General features: G+C 35.4%; 1 protein-coding gene across 1 annotated transcript in view; it reads right to left on the reverse strand.

Moving 5' to 3' along the window:
• The window catches only part of LOC129232461 (kyphoscoliosis peptidase-like), a 170,772-nt gene that overhangs the window by 73,009 nt on the left and 77,551 nt on the right, over positions 1 to 20,212 (reverse strand). The window contains exons 2-3 of the mRNA XM_054866606.1: positions 6,529 to 6,798; positions 5,080 to 5,443 (exon numbers count right to left, since the gene is read on the reverse strand). Of these exons, the coding sequence (XP_054722581.1) occupies positions 5,080 to 5,443; positions 6,529 to 6,789 (625 nt within the window). The 5' untranslated portion in view covers positions 6,790 to 6,798. The remainder of the gene's footprint in view (positions 1 to 5,079; positions 5,444 to 6,528; positions 6,799 to 20,212) is intronic.

Consider the following 20,212-nt stretch of genomic DNA (forward strand, 5'->3'; position numbering starts at 1 on the left):
GTTGACGAACTGGGAACAGATTTATGTTGATTATAATTTTTAAAAACAAGTTCTTAGAAATTTAAAAAGTTTTGAGCAATATTACCATATTTTGAGTATCCTCATATAAATAATAGCGGATAATAAAGTAATCATCGTGTTTCAACAATGAAACTCGCGCCACGGCATGATCATTTGATAATATGATTTGGTAGAGTTTAACGTGCAGGGGAAGACTTTATTGTGACAAGGCTGAACTCGATCCGGGACTTATTTGTTTTACTGGTAAGACTGTCACTTTAGGAGTATGAAGAAACGTAAAAATCATAGACTAATAATAATAGTATACCGAGATTTCTCAGACTTGCTGATGAAAAAATTGGTTCATGGATACATCATGTGACTGGCGGGAGGCTTGGCGAAAACTTTGGTAGCATGGTTGCTAGATGGCAACATTATCTATAGTTTGGCACTCGACATGTATTTTAAGACGTGATATGTTTTCATTGTAATTTTTTTTTCCGGGTGCAGAGATTGAACTGTTTTTCTTTTAGTTATGCATTATTTTGACATTAGTAATTAGTTTTTGATCGCAGTTTTCAGTAACTTTCATTTCATTCGGAACTGCTACGTCAGCGTTGGCGTGAACGTAATGGCGTAAACGTTTTGCGTTAACACAAAAATGTAACAATCGGTATCTTAAATTGAAATTGTAGGTAAAAATCTTACCGTTTGCCGATTCTTTTTGGGCGCTTGCATCTTTAATTGCTTAGAGAGTTATTGAAATTGACTAAAGAAAATGCACAATACTATCTAAACGACAAACTCACTATATTAACAAAATATTTACAACTTAGAATAACAAATTTACAAATCGGACTCCATAAAAGATCATTCTTCCTTGCTCCATCAATTCTATTTATTTTATTTCTCACGGGCGTTGATCGTCTGCTACCATCAACGCCCGCTGTTGCAAGGATATCCATCAGTCACATGGTTTGGTTTATGAACAGCAAAAGGGTTGCCATAACGCGGTCTATTCTTATTATTAGTTTATGGCAAAACTGGTCAACAACGACCCCTATCTACTGGAGTTAAGGATTAATCCACTGGAGAGGGTTAAAACCAAAATTTTAGCAACCAGGCAATGGCTGCGTTCAAATGTAGAAGCAAATTTTCACCCGTCATACCATGACGGGGGACTTTCTAGTTTAATTATAAAATCAAAATAATCACTTAGTATGCCCCCCTTTCCTTTTTTCCAGCACCATTTTCACTCTACTGGGCATAGAGTCAACTCATGTTTTGCACGTCTCTTAGAATTCTTGATCACTAAACCATGTTTTTAGCAAAGCACAAAACATTTTTTTCATTTGTTGTGGGATCAGATTTTTCGCTCAATATCACAATGGCCTGCGTCTTCCGTAGAAAAATATCCTTGGCTAACGAAAAGATAAAAAAGTGACCGGATTTTGAATAAACAGCAAAAATAAGCAGAAATTTATAACACTTAATATGTCACAATATTAATGACAAAAAAACGTGTTGCTACAGCGCCTAATCAACTGGTAGGTTAAACAGCTGTTATATACAAAGATTGAACAACCTAAAAAATTCGAAAATTAAAAATTCTCAACTTGATTCCATTAACTCGCACAAGGGTGTATAATTTAAACCTTGAAGTTTTCTCATCCACGATGAATTAATTCAAAACAACCTTTAACTAAATTATTTCCTGCAGTAAGTACGAACACAAGATTGCATTAGAGTAGAATATCATTTATCCGGCTCTCGTTTATCCAGATCTCTGGATTCTTCAGATCAAATTGAAATTGATAATCAAATAGTTTTACTACCTGTTTTACCTTACGAAACAAGATTATCCTCCATAGGAGAAATTAAAAAAAATTTATTTTCTAAATTTGAAACAATTTTTTTTGTTTCTTGGTAAAGAGTTATTGTACATTTAGATATAATCATAGCTGCCAACTGTTAAGAAAAACTTGTAGTTTCTACGAACTACAGTCTTGAACTACAACTCTACGAAAATTTGCCCAAAACTTACGTTTTTATTTTAATCCCAAGAAACATTTTGATCATTTCAGATAATATCCATATTATTTAGATAATATTTCTTTTGTGCTTGGAAATTTTTCAAAATTTTTCTTTAAAAATAAACAAAATGAAATTTATTTTGAATCTTTTTTATCATGATAAATGATGAGAAAGTAAGAAGTTAAATTTTTTTTTCCAAAATAAATTCACTTGTCGTACTGCAAATTTAAACATAAATTATTCATTGTGCCTCTTACATTTGTAATTAAAATTTCCCTTTTACCCCCCCCCCCCCCCCTACCCCGCATACACACAAAAATCTGCTAATAATTCAGATTTTCAAAAGTTGCAAGCTCTGGATATAACATAGGAGGCAGTGAGAAGCAAAGGGATGTAAGTGGACATTTTCAAGTTTTGAGTAAAACGCATTTAAAGATAACATCCTAGGTCGGCTCTCATTGAAATACTTCTCTAAATCTTGCTGTATAGCAGTACCCCACCAGGGCTACTAGTACAATCTCTTGCCCCAAGACAGAGGAGAGGTTCCCCTACTATTTATGCTGGTTATTTCCAAATTTTTAATTTTGCCACTTACATCCCTTTGCTTCTCACTGCCTCATGTACTTGACAACGTAGGAGTTTCACAATTACGGTAAGAGATGCGTTACCAACCAAATTGTATATTTCAAGTCCACTTACTCTCTTCTAAAGCAACTCATAGCAACTATTAAATACTAATACTAGTGGTAACCGCACGGCTTTGCCCGTAGTAGAAAATTAAAAAGTCATTTGGTTCGCCTGCATATTTATAAATAATGGATGATGAATTTCTCGCCAATTTGCTCTGTTCATTTGCTTGCCCATTTTACGATTCCACGTTATGATAATTTGGTAATTTACTCTTCCACTTTGTGATAATTTGCTAGGAAAAATTTTCTTAAAATTGGAATGGAAAGGGAACAAAATCGAATTTTCGAAAAATCGCTTCGAGGTGCACACCCCATGCTATAAACTAATTCTGTGCCAAATTTCATGAAAATCGGCCGAACGGTCTAGGCGCTGTGCGGGTCACAGACATCCGACAGACAGAGATCCGGACAGAGAGATTTTCAGCTTTATTATTAGTAAAGAAAACTCACTTTAAATAAAACTTAAAATATTCCACAAACTTTTGTGCAGATGAAGATTCATGCTTGAAGTTTACTACAGTTCCCAAAATGGCGTCATGTCTCATGACAGCCGAACAGCCGATCTTTGCGTGCGCTTAAAGCAGTTTTTCTGAAGCTACGTCACATTTTCAAAACGTGTGTGACCGCAATACCTGTAACTTTGAACAGTTTCTATTAAAAGCAGCTAGTAAACGTGGAGGGAATTAATTACGCTCAGGTCAATGTTCTTTGGGTACTTGCAAGTGGTTTTCGGAATTCATTTGCAGTGCTTGGATTATTTGAAGAGCATTCAATGCATAGTTAAATTTTGTTATAGGATATGACACGGCAAGGGCATATCCGGTTACTACAGACTAAATGGAGTTTTGTTTTGAAATAGGATTCCACAACAATTAGAGATATTAAATATGAAACTTCAAATTGATAAAAGATGAGAACATTATTTAGTTGAACAATAAGATCAAATTCATTAAAATCATTTCTGTTTCGTTAATTCAAATTATAAAACTTCCTTCATTTGGATCAAATGTAAATGTCCATACATATTTGGAGGAAGCATAGCGTAGTTGTGATAACGTGTAAAAAGGGTTTGAACAACATCGAACAATCGTAACTACAAAATGTCACCATTGATGACAGCTCCTAACAACTAATGTGCATTAAATAAGCTATGCAGTTACCACCCTTAAACCAGGGCTAAGGCAGAACTACTTGCAATATACCGACAGTTCGGTAATGACATTCAGAATCAGCGGTTTCGTTCTTTTTATGGACTAAATGGCTGTTCACTTATCGGCCGTCCGTTTCGTCAGCACCGATTTTTTCCACCTGAAAACTGGTTTTCTTTGCTGGTTGCCATGACAACAAGCCATCTTGGGCGGGACCGGTTTCGATCACAGAAACCTTGATGTCGGACTGCGGTCTGAAGTAGAACAGCATTTCATTGGTTTCCCGTCAAGCAGTGCACTCTTCTCTCTAGGGGGGGAATTAAGCCACGTGATTAATGTAATGCGGCCGTTTCTGAATGCTACTCTGTTATCATCGGCAGTCCGTCACGTCAAAAAACGGGATGGACGGGCCGGCCGGCCGATAAGTGAACAGCCCTTTATAAGTCTGGAATAGTGAATAATCGAGCTTGAAAGCGGATATCATCTCCTTGAAGCCGAGAGTGCCAACCAGTGGCGCACACAAGGGAGGGGTCCAGGGGGTCCGGACCCCTCCCATAGGTCTTGCTTTTGTTCCCGATTGATTATGATTCTATGTATTTTGTGCCTAAAATAATTTCAAACAAAAGGTAACAATAATTTAAGTTCTAATAAGTGAAAAAATAAAATCCTCATGTTAAAAGATTTAAAAAAAATATTGAGCATTTTCCTATAACAAATTGTCTATAACAAGCAGAATGGTGATTATAAATGAATACACTATAATAACCATGTTTTCAGTTTTGTAATAACAGGTCACATCAAGTGACATTTTATGAACTTCTTTAATCATATGGTGCTTCTGCAACACTGAATTTGCTTTGCTGAATCCATTTTTTTTAATTATGAGAAAAGTTAATGCGTATATGATTTTGCTTTCTGGTAATGTATTTAAGTACAGTTCATTAATTAATGCTAATTATTTATTCAATAGTTTATTTTTTACTGTTTTTCGCTCTCGAGAAACGATTAAATCAAGTCAATATGTTTGACGGCATATTAGGATACGATATGAGAATGAGGCTTTTGATCTTGGACCCTCCCCTTCCAAAATTCCTGTGTGCGCCACTGGTGCCAACTGATGAGTTTATAACAGGGATGAAGCAGTAGTCTCTGGATTTGATAACCGAGCTGACAGTAACTTGCAGGTGTTAAATATGCTATTTACTGACCTTTGCTGACAGGTTCTGTCTGAGATTCCATGGACAGCATTTCGGAAGCTGTTTCCAATATCTTGTCTTCCTCATTCCTCTTCTCCTCTTCGGAAAACGGATCGAAACTTCCGTCCTCCAGCAGATTCGCCTCCAGGCCGAAGAACCCGCGGATCGGATCCGTCTGGGTGGACTCGTCCGACCGTTCGCACGTCGTCTGGACGGACGCCTCCACGGTGTCGCGGTCGACGTCGTATTCGCGCACCGCCCCGCCGTAGTCCGGCACGGTCCGGTCTCCGCCGTATTTGTCCGGCATGAGCAGGAACTGGTCCGCCTTGGCAAGGATACGGTCCAGGCTGTCGTTGAAGCCGTCCGGTATGGGATGCTTTATGTTCTTGTCCTTTAAAAGGAAAAAAAAATGTTCAAAATTCCTGAGTCTCCCAATCATACACTGTTATAAAACGTACTTTTCACTAGGGCGATTCAAAACTTGTGGATAACAATGTACTGGATGATGTTTAGCTTCCTATTTCAACTGGAAAAGGATGCTCAACCCCCTCCCCCAAACATCATAAGTATGGGGAGAGGGATTTAAAAAAATACAATGAACTGAAAAACCAATGCTACACATTATCATATACACTAGAAATGTACATATACATTGCAATAAAATTATTATTTACAAAAAAAAAAAAAAACAGCTATGGAAATCACATAGTTCTTATTTGTAGCATTTTCCATGATACGGCTAATGTTAAATGAAGGGGTCATTGAGTAAAAATTCAAAATTTGAGTAAGAAACTTAAACTTTTACAGCATAATACTATTTTAAGTCCTTGTTTATTGAAAGCTTATGAGTTTGTCTTTATGATTAATTTTTAAGTCGGTATTTGTTGCTGGGTTGTTCCCGAAATTTTAAAGTATTTTATTTCCTGAAAGAGCATGCTTAGAAGCATAGGATTTAACCACGTTTTAAAAAAATTGACAAGGTTTAATATTTTTTAACAATTATTTTAATCACTGCGCAGATTGAGATTCATTTTTTACGTTTCCGCACAGGACATCACAAGTTATGAAATGCCATTCACAGTGCCATTAGCGTACAGCGCAAATTATCATGTCCTGACAATGCGTGTGACAGCAAAGCGTTAACAGTTAGCATGCCAATGGAGTAGAGTGCCAAAGTACATTCCTTGTGATGTCATAAAGACCACGCATTATTCCCAATATCGGACAGTTAAAAAAAATACATAAAAATAACTGTTGGAAAATAAGTTTTTCCGAATTCCATTTTATCACTTTTGCGTATTCTATTTATTTTAGAAACTAAAAGTGGTACTTTTTGACTGAAGGAAACGACCCAATTGATTTCTGAAGATTACGCAAAGATGCATCTTGTATAATGAAAAAAAAAAAAAAATGTGTCTCCTACCTTTCAATAACATACCAACCTTAGTGGGAGAAACTCACCAAGAAGTATCCGATCGGCGTCTGCGTCTCCACGTCCCTTGTGTCCCATCCCATGATTGGCGTCCGCTCAACGTCCGTCTGTACGTCCGTGTCCGACGTCCGCGAGCGTCCGTCCGTCTGGGCGGACGCGTTCGCGGACAGAGGCAGAGAGTGCTTCCGTGACGGGTGTGACACCCAGGCGGCTACGGGGCCAACCATGTCCTTGGAGGGGCGTGGGACCGGGGTGACCGCTCGAAGTCGACGGCTCGATCCACATCCCATAGGGGATTGCTGCAACAAGAAACATTACTATATAAGTAGAAATTAGAAAAAATGGCTGTAGTTAGGGAAAACCTAACTTGGAAGTATTATAAAGGCTTGGCAGATCCTAATCACAGAATTACAAAGCTGCCAGGTTAGATTTGCTCCGACTTTACTTTAGTAGGTTTGTGGGCATTTGGAATAGCTTATTGGAAGTGGCTAGGTGGTAGATAGTTTTAATAGGGCAACTGATCATTATTGATCACTAATAAACTGTTTCGGACCAGCCTAGCTGGGCCCATAGTCTGTTGTTGGTTGTCACATTTGTATTTATTTGTAGTTGTATAAAAAATATTTTTGTTTCGTTTTTTCGATGAACGAACTGTAGCTAAACAATCTAACTTAACTTTAGCAAGATGAAATCTTCCCCTACGTTTCGTTTTATTTCTGACACATATACAATTAATCACACAATCAAAATATTCCAACAACATGTCTTTTCTTAACTAAAACAAGCGATCGATTTTTTGAAAAAACAAAATATTGCATAAATGAAAAAAAAGAGATTAAATTAACTGAAATGGAGTAATTATATGAATAAAAAGAAATAATGAAGTCAAAACGAAATAGATTGAAAACTAATATACACATACACGCATATACATACATACATACATACATACATACATACATACGGACGTCACGAGAAAATTCGTTGTAATTAACTGGTGGGGCGTCAAAATGGATATTTCGGGTGTCTGTAGGTTCTTAAGCATATATCCACGTGTGGTCGAGTCGAAAAAAAAAAACTCAACATTCATTCGTGGGTGAGAAAAATGGAAATTAAGGTCGATTTTTGAGTGAAAATTTTTTTGCGAATACAATACTTCCTTTTTTGTAAAAAGAAGTAAAAAATAATAAAGGCAAAACGAAATAGATTGAAAACTGATAGATTTAATTCAATTTTTATAAACTTTTAAATAACACACACGATGTGCTCTTTAAAATACTGACGATTTGAATTTTCTTGAAATTTAACAGCTTACAGAATTCTCCGTCTTGGAACAATGCCAAACGTTTCTCAAACGATCCATCAAAGCTGTCTTTCACGCTAAAAGCTGACGAACTTGATCTGTCACGTTACAGTTCAGCTCTCACTTCAGTACTTTATGTGACAAATGAAAAAGTCTGTTTGTTCTCTTTTATTACACTGATACAACCACTTATGTCAACTTTTCACGTACTCCGAAGTTATGAATGTCTGGCAATGGGCTTTAAGAACTTGCTAGCGGGAAGATCACATAGAAATATAATTTATATGGTCCTTAAATGGTTATAGTACTTCAAAAATTATGAAAAAAATTAATATTGCTTATTTGAAAACTACAAATTATTCCAAAGACAGGGGGAAAAATCATTGCTTAATTTCAAACAAGCAAAAATACTCGGCATGTCCTGTGTCAGTAATAATTGCGAGAAACAATCGCTACTTTCTTTCGTTTTCTGTTTTAAAACTGAGAGAACTCGAAACACACCGCTTTGACGTGATTAAAAATCGAGCTTCCATCATAACGTTTTTAAACTAAGTTTTTAGCAATAAATTATAGCTTAAATTGCTCCCTGATAATGTAGCTATCTACGGTGAAAAAATGGTTGAAATCGGTCCGGTAGTTTTGAAGGTTACGCGGACATACATACATACATACAAAAGTAGCCATTTATGTATAAAGATATTTAAAAAGTTATAAGTGGTTTTAGGTCATGCTCGCTATGTGCACTTATGTAAAAGAAAGACTTAAAATTGCTTTTTCTCGTTTTTTTTTTTTTTTTTGTGTGTTTTTATGTCATTAGAATTCTTTAGGATTTTTTTTCTATTAAAGATACAGCTTTAAAGTAATACTTTTTGCAGTCAGGATAATATATTTAACAAATCTGTGCATTAAATATGCATTTCATAAGTTACTCGAATGTTTAGAGCATGTTATACCTTTAAAAACAAATTTAAAAAAAAATACGATTTTTTACATAATTAATCACAGAAAATGTTCTACTACATATATAAGCAAATGAATGCACAGATTTTTAGAAATGATTATTGTGACTGTTTAGCAAAAAACTTTTTTTTGATAAGTGCAAAAGCAAAAAAGCCTTAAAGATTTTTAAAAAAGGAAATTTTTCTAATTTTTTGAATTTTTAAAAAATGTGGGCAATATTTTAAGGTTTGAAAATAAATTTTTGATTACGAAATTAGTGCGCATGTTATGGTTTCAAAGAAAAACAAAATTTACATAAATTAAGAAAAAATGTTCTAAAGATACTGTGACCTCTTAAATAAAATACTAGGAAAGTTAAACAAATTGGGTTTACAGGCTATGAGCATACCCCAGTGAATGAACATGTCGTATTTTTCTTTTTATCAATAATAAAGTTGTAAGTCTGTATGTCTGGATGCCTATTACATGCATAGCGACTAGACCGTTTTTCCGATTTTCATGAAAATTCGCATAAATTAGTTCGTAGTGTTGGAGGGAGCACTTTCGAAGCGATTTTTCGAAAATTCGATTTTGTTCTTTTTCTATTTCAATTTTAAGCCACCATTGGTGGATTAAATTGCTCTGCAGCAATACCGAGCGAATTAATATAACATGGACGAGCAAATTAATATAGCTTATTGGCGAGAAATTCATCCTCCATTATTTGTAAATACACAGGCGAACCAAATGACGTTTTAATTTTCTACTACGCGCAAAGCTGTGCGGGTACTCTTAGTCAATAAGTAAAGTTTTAGAAGTTTACTTCACATGACTTTGCATGGTAGTATTTTTCTTCTATACAATTATCAAAAGGAACTAGAAAATCTTATACGTGACACAATTTTTTCCGGGATTTGGAAGGTTTATTACAACAAACATATCGTCCGCAATATGTTAAACTAACGAATGTGAAAATTTGGCCTTCAGGAGAGCCAAAACACTGAATATATTCTTTTCCCAACTGCCTCGTTTCCCACCTTTGTTTCACTCGCTCTAACAAGTTACAATCAATGGTAGGAAAGGCAGTTGGGAACCTCTGCGTTGAATCTTGTGAAACACGTGGCGTAGAGGGCACGAACTCATGATATTTGATGTGACCTTAGAGCAGCAATTAGTAAATGGAAGTAGTAAGGCCAACCATTGGCTTAGCAAAAGCTGAGGCAAAAACTCCAAGTCACGTGACTCAACAAAGACGAATGGTGGGAAGGTTTTGCATGAAACTAGTGAAATAAACCTGATTTTCCCCAATGCTTTGCTTTCAAATCTACCACGTGACTTGGGGTCTTGGCTTCACGGATGAGTCTTGATTCGCTCCATTTTATCTCTTCTTAATGGTTTTGATCCTTTGGCGTGTTCAAGTCATGTGACTCAACAACGACGAATGGTGGGCACGTTTTGCATGAAACTAGTGAAAGAAACCTGATTTTCCCCAATGCTTTGTTTTCAAATCTACTACGTGACTTGGGGTCTTGGCTTCACGGATGAGTCTTCACTCACTCCATTTTATCTCTTCTTAATGGTTGGGATCCTTTGACGAGAATCTTGTTAATCACGTGGTATAGGGGGTATGACCACACGAACTTTGATATAATCCAATAAAAAAGTTCCATGGTCAGAAGAGCACGATAGCCTCCAAAGAAGGCAGTTACTTCTTTATTTCTGGATAATTTGTTACTAAACAAGAAGATGATCCGCTTTACATATATCAGAGATCAGCGGATAAAGCCTCCATAGACAACCCAGGAAATATTTACATCACAAAAGAGTAGTAATTTATGTATGGACAGAGAGTGAGAGTCAAAACCACCGCCTACGCGTAGGTAGCTGTCGGAACAGGTAGTTTTGACCTCTCAGCCACTAAGGCTGCATTTAAAACTACATGTGGTATAGTTGGATATAAAGTTACTGTTTTAAACTGAAGTGAAGATACTTTTGTTTCAGGAACAATTCATCTTTTTCACGGGGCCGTGGTAGCCCGATCGGCAGAGTGTCGGATTCGGGGCCGGAGGGTCCTGGGTTCGAACCTCGATGGTCGAAGACCCACCGTCGTCATTAAAGGGGACTGGGCGACGTTAAATGTGCTCGTGGTCTCAATGTCCTCCAAGTGAAACGATACCTCTGGGGGTGCTAGTACTAGGTAGCCATTAGCTCCTGGACTAGTTCTAAATTCTCATTAACTGTTCGATCCGGTGATGGTGCTGCCATCCATCGGTATAAAAATAATGGAGGCAAGGCACTTAGTATGCAGTCCTCGACATAAATACAGTTGTAGTCAGTTGTGACTCGGAATCGAATCTTTTTCATACGGATTCGTGTGAAATGTAATGTAACAACTTACGAAGTTTCAAAAGCATTCCACATTTGTACTTTAATTCAATAATTTGTAAGGTACACATTGTATGTGTTTTTTGATAGCATTCGAGGCTTTACTATGTAAAATGGCAAAACTATTACAAATTCCAAACTCTGGATTTTAAATCAACCAAGCGGAGACTACGCCATGTTCAAACTGCAAGATTTGTAGCTGTCATCGCACTTGAACGTACCGTCGCGGGTGAGTTTTGTGGCTATCGATGGGCTGTTGAGTGCCAGTGCCATTCGCATTTAATTTCAAGACCATAACGGAGAAATGTCAAACGTGAAATGTATGAAACTGAAGCAAATTTTCGTTTGCACGATATTTGGACTTGGATACCAGCCAAGCAGAGGAGCTGTGCAGGTTAAAGCAACAACTATAGACGCTGTTGAATTTCAATGTAGTTTATGATTATTTTCAAGACTAAGAGAGGAAATCACAGTTCCAATTAATCTCTGATGCAGAGGAATATCGCCTTGTTTCATTCACAAGTTTTATGGTCATCGACGCAGTTGAACTTCACCGCGGTTTATGATTATTTTTAAGACTGTTCGAGAAAGAGTAACTGATATTTCCAATTTCTGATGCAGGGGATTATCGCGTTGTTACATCTACAAGTTTTATGGTCGAGTTGAACTTCACCGCGATTCATGATTATTTTTAAGACTGTTCGAGAAAGAGTAACTGATATTTCCAATCTCTGATGCAGAGGATTATCGCATTGTTACATCTACAAGTTTTATGGTCGAGTTGAACTTCACCGCGATTCATGATTATTTTTAAGACTGTTCGAGAAAGAGTAACTGATATTTCCAATGGCTGATGCAGAGGATTATCGCATTGTTACATCTACAAGTTTTATGGTCGAGTTGAACTTCACCGCGATTCATGATTATTTTTAAGACCGTTCGAGAAAGAGTAACTGACATTTCCAATTTCTGATGCAGGGGATTATCGCGTTGTTACATCAACATGTTTTATAGTTATCGATGTTGTTGAATTTCAATGTGTTTTATGATTATTTTCAAGTCTGTACGAAGAAAGAATAACAGTGACAATTTAACCTCTGATCCAAATAAACGCCTTGTTTCATCTAACAAGTTTTATAGCTATCGACGCTGTTGAACTTCAACGTTTTTCATGATTATTTTCAAGTCTGTACGAAGAAAGAATAACAGTGACAATTTAACCTCTGATCCAAATAAACGCCTTGTTTCATCCACAAGTTTGATAACTATCAACGCAGTTGAACTTCAACGTGTTTCATGATTATTTTCAAGTCTGTACGAAGGAAGAATAACAGTGACAATTCAACCTCTGATCCAAATAAACCTCGCCTTGTTTCATCTAACAAGTTTTATAGCTATCGACGCTGTTGAATTTCAATGTGTTTCATGATTATTTTCAAGTCTGTACGAAGAAAGAATAACAGTGACAATTTAATCTCTGATCCAGAGGAATATCGCCTTGTTTCATCCACAAGTTTGATAACTATCAACGCTGTTGAACTTCAACGTGTTTCATGATTATTTTCAAGACTGTACGAGAAAGAATAAGTCACTATTCCAATCTCTGATCCAGAGGAATATCGCCTTGTTTCATCCAAAGGTTTTTTTAATCGGTAGCTGTTAAACTTCAACATGTTTCGAAGTTTTTTTCAAGACTGTATGTACACTGAATTACAATGAAAATTCCAATATCCGACTCAGAAGACTATCCCCTTGTTTCATCTACAAGCCTCTTCGCCATCGACGCTACTCAACTTCAGGGGCAAATCCATGTGGTCATCGAAAAGGTAAGCAATATTTATTATTTCTAGTTAAAATTATTTGTTGTATAAGCAATATACAAGGGCGCTCCGATGGGAGGGCACAGAAAATCATGACTCTCAGAAATTTCCTTGCTGGGTTATTGCAGCATTGATGATCGTTTCCCTTTTTTCAGATTTTTAAAAATTATTTTTAATGAAATGTTGCTGTTCTTTCGCTTTAGTAGATGTCATGTATGATATGTGTGCACATTAATTTTTTATCATTAGGTAAAAAGAGCATTTCGTTCGGGAAACTTGGAACACTAATTTTAGTTTGGGGCGTCCTTGGCAATACAGGCATCCCTCGCATAACACGGTTAATTCGTTCCGTGTAGTATCGAAACCGTGTTATACGAGACTTTTTTTAAGGGGATCCAAGACACAAAAATCGTCAAAATTTGAATATTTTTTTATCCTGTGAAAAATTACTCCTTTTTTTTCTGCTTAAAAGGACGTTTAATCTTGTTTCTATCTCAAACAGAACGAAAGATATGATTATTTTTGTTGCATGCACCTAACTAATGTGTACTTAACTTTAAAAATTTGAACGCGTTTTTCTCCATGATGCATTTTTTCCCGATTTCTTGCATTCAAACTCTTATAAGTCAGGAACCGATAAAGATAAAGTAATGAAACTTAGAGCACATCCTTTTCAAACAGTTTACTTTAATTTTTATTCGGCGAATTTAAAACGTTTACTGCAAAAATTATGATTTTTTTTAAAAAGTATCTTTGAATTTTTCAAAATTTTTCTTCAAATATTTTTTATTGAATTAAAATTTTTAAATCGCCGAATAAAAATTAAAGCTTAGATATTTGCGCGTAATTTATTTAAAAAAAAATTGAACATTGATCAAGAATATTTTGAGTTATAGCAATTTAAAGCAACCCCATTTATTTAAAAAAAACTAATTAAATTTAAATAAAAAAAATTATTTTTCATATTTATGTTATGATTTTTCTTATTGAATAAATGGTGAATCAGTGCAAAAAATTTCAAAACTCTAAAGTATATAATAAAAAAAATTTCAAAATGTGTCCCGGACCCCCTTAAAATAACATTTTTACTTATTTTTAATACTAATAATGTATGTGCATGAGAAAAATCAGGTTAAGATGTATCGTGTTATATCGAAACCGTGTTCCGTGTTATACCGAAACCGTGTTGTATGAGACTGAAAAATAATGTAAATCAAGGGATGTGTACCGCGTTATATCGAAACCAAGTTTCATAAAAACAAAGTAAAAACTTATTAGAGTTATCAACCATTTACAGAATGTATTAAACAAAAATGAAATTCCATCTTTTTTAAAGATAACATTCGTGTTATATCTAAACCATGAAGTATTAAAATGAAGTATAAATACTACCACGAAGTAAGTTTCGTACCGTGTAATATCGAAACCGTGTTGTAATAATCGCAAATTTGGTACTGTGTCATATCGAAGCCGTGTTGTACAAGTACCGTGTTGCACGAGGGACGCCTGTACATGTTTAATTAGTGTAAAAATTAAGTTAAAAAGTTATTTTTTTAAAAAAAGTCTCGTATAACCGTTAACAGAATGTATTGAACAAAAATGAAACTCCATCTTTTATAAATATAACATTCGAGTAATATTATAACCGTTAAGCATTAAATTCAAGTTTCGTACCCTGTAATATCGAAGCCGTGTTATAATAATCGCAAATTTGGTACCGTGTCATATCGAAGCCGTGTTGTACAAGTACCGTGTTGCACGAGGGACGCCTGTGCATGATTAATTAGTGTAAAAATTAAGTTAAAAACTTATTTTTTAAAAAAAGTCTCGTATAACCGTTAACAGAATGTACTGAACAAAAATGAAACTACATCTTTTATAAATATAACATTCGAGTTATATCAAAACCGTTAAGCATTAAATTCAAGTTTCGTACCCTGTAATATCGAAAGCGTGTTATAATAATCGCAAATTTGGTACCGTATAATATCGAAACCGTGTTGTACAAGTACCGTGTTAAACGAGGGACGCCTGTACTTGAATTCCATGCTGTAAAATACTGCTTCTGTTAATGTTCCCTATTTGATCAAATACTTAAGTTTGCTACACGTTCTGACTTATTGCTGCGTTGTACTATCGAGTTCTTTCAGTTTTGAATGATGCTTGGGAAAGCAATATAACTGAGTTACATTGCCTTGGGTAAAAGTGCAATCAATTTTTCTCCAACAATTTTAGAGCCTGGAGCTTTCTTGGTACGTGTATTTTGCCAATTGTGTAGTCCTTGAATTTAAGGGATCACAGTACCTTCCAAACTTTTTTTTTAAATTTAAGTAAATTTTATATTTCTTTGATACCATAACATGCATACTTGTTTCGTAATCAATAATTTAGTTTCAAAATTAAAAAAATATTGCCTACTTTTTTTAAAAATTCAAAAAATTGAGGAAAATTTCAATTTTTTTTAAAATCTCTATGGCTTTTTTATTTTTGCACTAATTTAAAAAACGTTTTTTGATAAACGATCACTATAATCATTTCTAAAAATCTGTGCATTATGTGCTTATGAGTTTATTGGAAAATTTTCTGTGATTAATTATGTAAAAAATCAAAGTATTTTTTTTTTTAAATTTGGTTATTGAAGGATTAACATGCTCTAAACATTTGAGTAATTTATAAAATGCTTATCCAATGCACAGTTTTGTCAAACATGTTATCCCAATTGCAAAAAGTATTACTTTAAAGCTGTATCTTTAATAGAAAAAAATCCTTACGGATTCTAATGACATGAAAATACCAAAAAACCATCATCGAGAAAAAGTAATTTAAAGTTTTTCTTTTGCATAAGAACGCATAGCGAGCATGGCCTAAAACCACTCATAAATTTTTAAACATTTGAACTGAAGCAATGAAACTTTTTCTCTGTGTTCAGAATAGTTTTTAGTTCTGAAATAAGCAATAACATTTTTTTTGATCATTTCATCATTTTTGAGGTACTGTAACCCCCTAGCTGTTTCAACTATAGCAGCTTCTACATTATTATTTCTACTACATTTGTGAGCAGATTTATATTCCTGTCTTCCGCGTAGTTTTCGTCTTTTATATCGTTCTACTGTTAATATGCTGTAAGCAACGCGTTTGTTCACAGTTGCTGCATCAATAATTTGTATTGAAATCGACTAATACTTGTTTTGACCGTTTCATTAAATGCACTCTTTCTCTATAAATGAAGTCATCGATTTCTGACTGAAAATTAATAATTTTGTGATATTTTCTTTACAAAAATATACGTTCCTTATTGGTACATGTTAATTGAAGCATTTACAACTCTGAAAGTTGAGAAAATCCACGTGTGTTTACACAAACTCCGACGTCATCTCTACCGGATAGTAGTTTCAAATTTTTCACGCTAATAGTTTTGAATTGAAGCATTTGCGAAGCACTGAAAGTTGAAAAATCAAATTATATTTAGATAAACACCCGACGTCATGTTTTCAGGAGAGTACTTTGAAGAATGTCTATTAAAACCTTTGAAAAAACATTGAAAGTTGGGAAAATCAAATTATATCTATATAAACCTTCAGCGTCGTATCTATAGGGCAAAAGTTTAATATTTTTTATTTCGTAAAAAATCACTTGTTCAAACGAAAGAAAAAGCGTTCACCAAAATAGCAACTCATTGCGTTGATTGGTTACATTAACCAGTCTAAATTGATTTTACGGCAAGGGAATATATCGATTTTTGGGTAGGATTTCTGTAAATATAATTAGTGGATAGTATTTTTTACTTATTATTATTATTTTTTAAGTTTTTGTTAATGAACTGAATCTAAACTGATCTACACATATGACGCTTAGGATGGTTCAAAAAAAAATATTTTTTCAGCTAGAGTCCAGGACACCCCCCTAATTTTTTTAGACTTACTAATAGTATTACGCTGTAAAAATTTTAGCTTCTTACTCAAATTTTAAGACTGCGCTCAATGACCCCTCCATTTAACATTAGCCGTACCATAGAAAATGTCATAAATTTAGAAACATTTGATTTTCACAAATGTTTTTTTTAAATAATTATTTTATTGCAATGTCTAAGCATGATACTCGTGTATATTATAATATTACGTTGGTTTTTCATTTCAATGTATTTTTTAAACCCCCTCCCCATACTGATGAAATTTAGGGAAGGGGGTTGAGCACCCTCTTTCAGTTGAAATAGGAAGCTAAAATTCTTCCAGTAGATTACTATCCACAAGTCTAAAAATATTGAGGAGTGTCTCGTTATATAGGAGAAACTTTTTTTTTTTTTGCATGTATTTTTGAACCACCCTAGTATCATGCTGTAAAAGTTTTAGCTTCTTACTCAAATCTTAAGAGAGTGCTCAATGACCCCCTCAATTTAATATTAGCCGTAGCATAGAAAATGTCACGAATTTAGAAACATTTAGCTTCCACAGCTGTTTCTTTTTTCATATATAAATAATTATTTCATTGCAATTTACATGCATATTACTCGTGTATATTATAATATGTAGCATTGCTTTTTCAGTTCAATGTATTTTTTACCCCCCTCACCATACTGATGAAATTTGAGGGAGGGGGTTGAGCACCCTCTTTCAGTTGAAATAGGAAGCTAAAACTCTTCCAGTATATTGCTATTCACAAGTCTAAAAATATTGAGGGGTGTCCTGGTATCTACTAGAATCTTTTTTTTTTACATGTATTTTTGAACCAGCGTAATGACGCTGGGTACTAATGGTTAAAAATAGTATCAATCATTCCCCTCTGCATTCACTTAACTCAGAAATTGATAAAACGTTATTGAGTTTAGGTTTACGATTTATTTCTATTTTTCATTTTTTTTTTTTGATTGGATAACTTTTTAGATAATTATTAAATGCTTATTATGCGTTTTTGAGAGAAATAAAATATTTTCTCATCTACTATATACATGAATGGCTACTTCTGTATGTAAGGATGTCCGGGGTGATCTTCAAAACTACTGAACCGATTTTAACCATTTTTTTTTTCCACTATTGATAGCTACATTCTCGGGAAGTAACATAGGCTATAATTTATTCCCAAAAAACTTAGTTTAAAAAAGTTATGATGGAATACAGTAAATTTCATGTAATTTCCCCATTAAATTACTAAACATAAAACCCATTATTACGGAAATTCATTGCCTAGCAACGGCAATATTAAAAGTAATCATAACGAAAATTTTGAATCAATTCTTCTCTGGAGCAAACATTAATTCAAAGTCATTCAAATATTTGGGAACTCTACTTTTGCACACTTAGGAAAACATAGTAGAGAGCTTTTTTTTTCTTTCTGTGTGTCCAATTTAATTAAATAAATAAAGCGCACGGTTTTTTTTAGCGCTCTTTGTTTTTGTTAGTTCATATTTTGGAAATTCTACCAATTTTTATGTGCTCAAATGTCGTGTTTTTGTTTCTAACTGAATACTATTCCGTTTTTTATGCTTATTGCTATTTGACTTTTATGGGTAAGAAAGAAGCTCAACTTTTAATCACGTCAAAGCGATGTGTTTTAAGTTCTTTCAGTTAAAACAGAAAACGAATGAAAGTAGCGATTGTTTCTCACAATTATTTCTGACCCAGGCAACGCCGTGTATTTTCGCTAGTTTATCATATTTGAATAGGTGCTTTTATTTTATTAAACATTTAAATATTGATCTTGACCAATTTTTTAGCATCTTAGAAAAGTTGCGAATAATGGACTCTTGAAACTTTACAAGTGCTGAAACTAATCCAGGTTCCTTGAGGGTTTTTTCGATTCAATTTAAAAGCATTTTTTACCACTTAATTGTTATATCCAACTGCCAGTGGTGGATATAAAGGGAGGGTCATGGGGGTCATGACCCCCCTCCTCCCCCTAAACCGTCGACAAGAGTATCCGTCCCAATTATGTTAGTTAGGTTCTAGGCTCAATCCTACGTAAAGTAAAGCTCATAGCCCTTCAGCATAAAGTCCACTTTCAATGGATCCCTTCCCATGTCGATATCTACGGTAACGAGCTGGCCGGTACTCTTGCCAAAGAGAGTCTTGCCCATCCAACACCTTTCACCTCGGAGCTCACCTATCTAGAACTGTTCTCCAAGCAAAAAGCCAATAATAAAGAAAAATGGTTAACACCTCCATCTCACAATTGGTACAAAGGCAAAAGGCCTGGACAATTTCTTGCCCTGCCCTGTGACAGGCAGACCAACACCCTTCTGTCTCGCCTAGCCAGTGGACATCTGAAAAGTCTCACTTTCTCTGGAAGCACCAAGAGGTTCCCCCATCTGCCCTAAATGCCAACAAGACCAGGCATCACCACAGCATATCTTGAGCTGCCTGGGATTGGACTGGAACGACATATTCGACAGTCCACTGCTAGTGTCAGATTTCATAAGGGTCAACGGCTTCATCGAGGGGGGATTAAAAACAACAACAGGTTCTAGGCACACAGATTCTGGGTTAAATGTCGGTTTATTTAATTATATATGTACATAAATACTATTCATATCTGCACACGTTAATACAATATATGTTGCTCAGTCTTTCACGGGTTTTGTAAATTCACCTTGGGGACCTGGGCACCACTCTCCCGTTCGCAGCAGTCCACTCTCTACACTGGGCACTATTTCTCCCGACTGTAAAGTTCTTGCTCAGGATCACTGGCTCGAACTCTCCCGTTCCTGAAGTTCAGTCCGGACCTAGCTTGGTTCCGTAGAAAACAGCCTCCCTCGGCGACCGCAACTGTCTAGTTTTCTCTTCGATCTCTCCCCTCCGTACAGATAGGAATTTATATGGGCCAGAGCGGAGCTCTTTTACCCTGTATGAGGGATGATAACGTTGAAGCGTCATGAAGTGGTGATCTGAAATAAAAAAAAAGAAAAAAAGGGGCAAGGAGGAAAGCTGGGAAAAAGAGGAAGGGAACAGGAGGTGAAAAAGCCGGAAAAGCAGCACCAGGCGGTGAAGCTAAGGTGGCGGGAGGCTGGAGCCGAGTTCTTTAAGGCTGCTGATGAAACCCTCTATAAGGCCATTCATCCTAGTATGGTAGTCCTTCTTGTAGACTTCGGGAGCGCTGGTCCTTTGTCTGGTGTCAGTAGTCGGGAACCTTGAGGGGTGGGGCGCAGAAGTCTGGATCTTAGGTCTTCGGGGGCAGTTCCAGTCAGAGGCAGAGTGTTTTCCATCGCAGTTTATGCATCGGAGGTTTTCTTTTTGGGTGCACTCTCTTGAATCATGTGCGGCAGCACAGAATCTG

This window comes from Uloborus diversus, unplaced genomic scaffold (genome assembly GCF_026930045.1).
Source record: "Uloborus diversus isolate 005 unplaced genomic scaffold, Udiv.v.3.1 scaffold_12, whole genome shotgun sequence".
Taxonomy (NCBI): Eukaryota; Metazoa; Arthropoda; class Arachnida; order Araneae; family Uloboridae; genus Uloborus; species Uloborus diversus.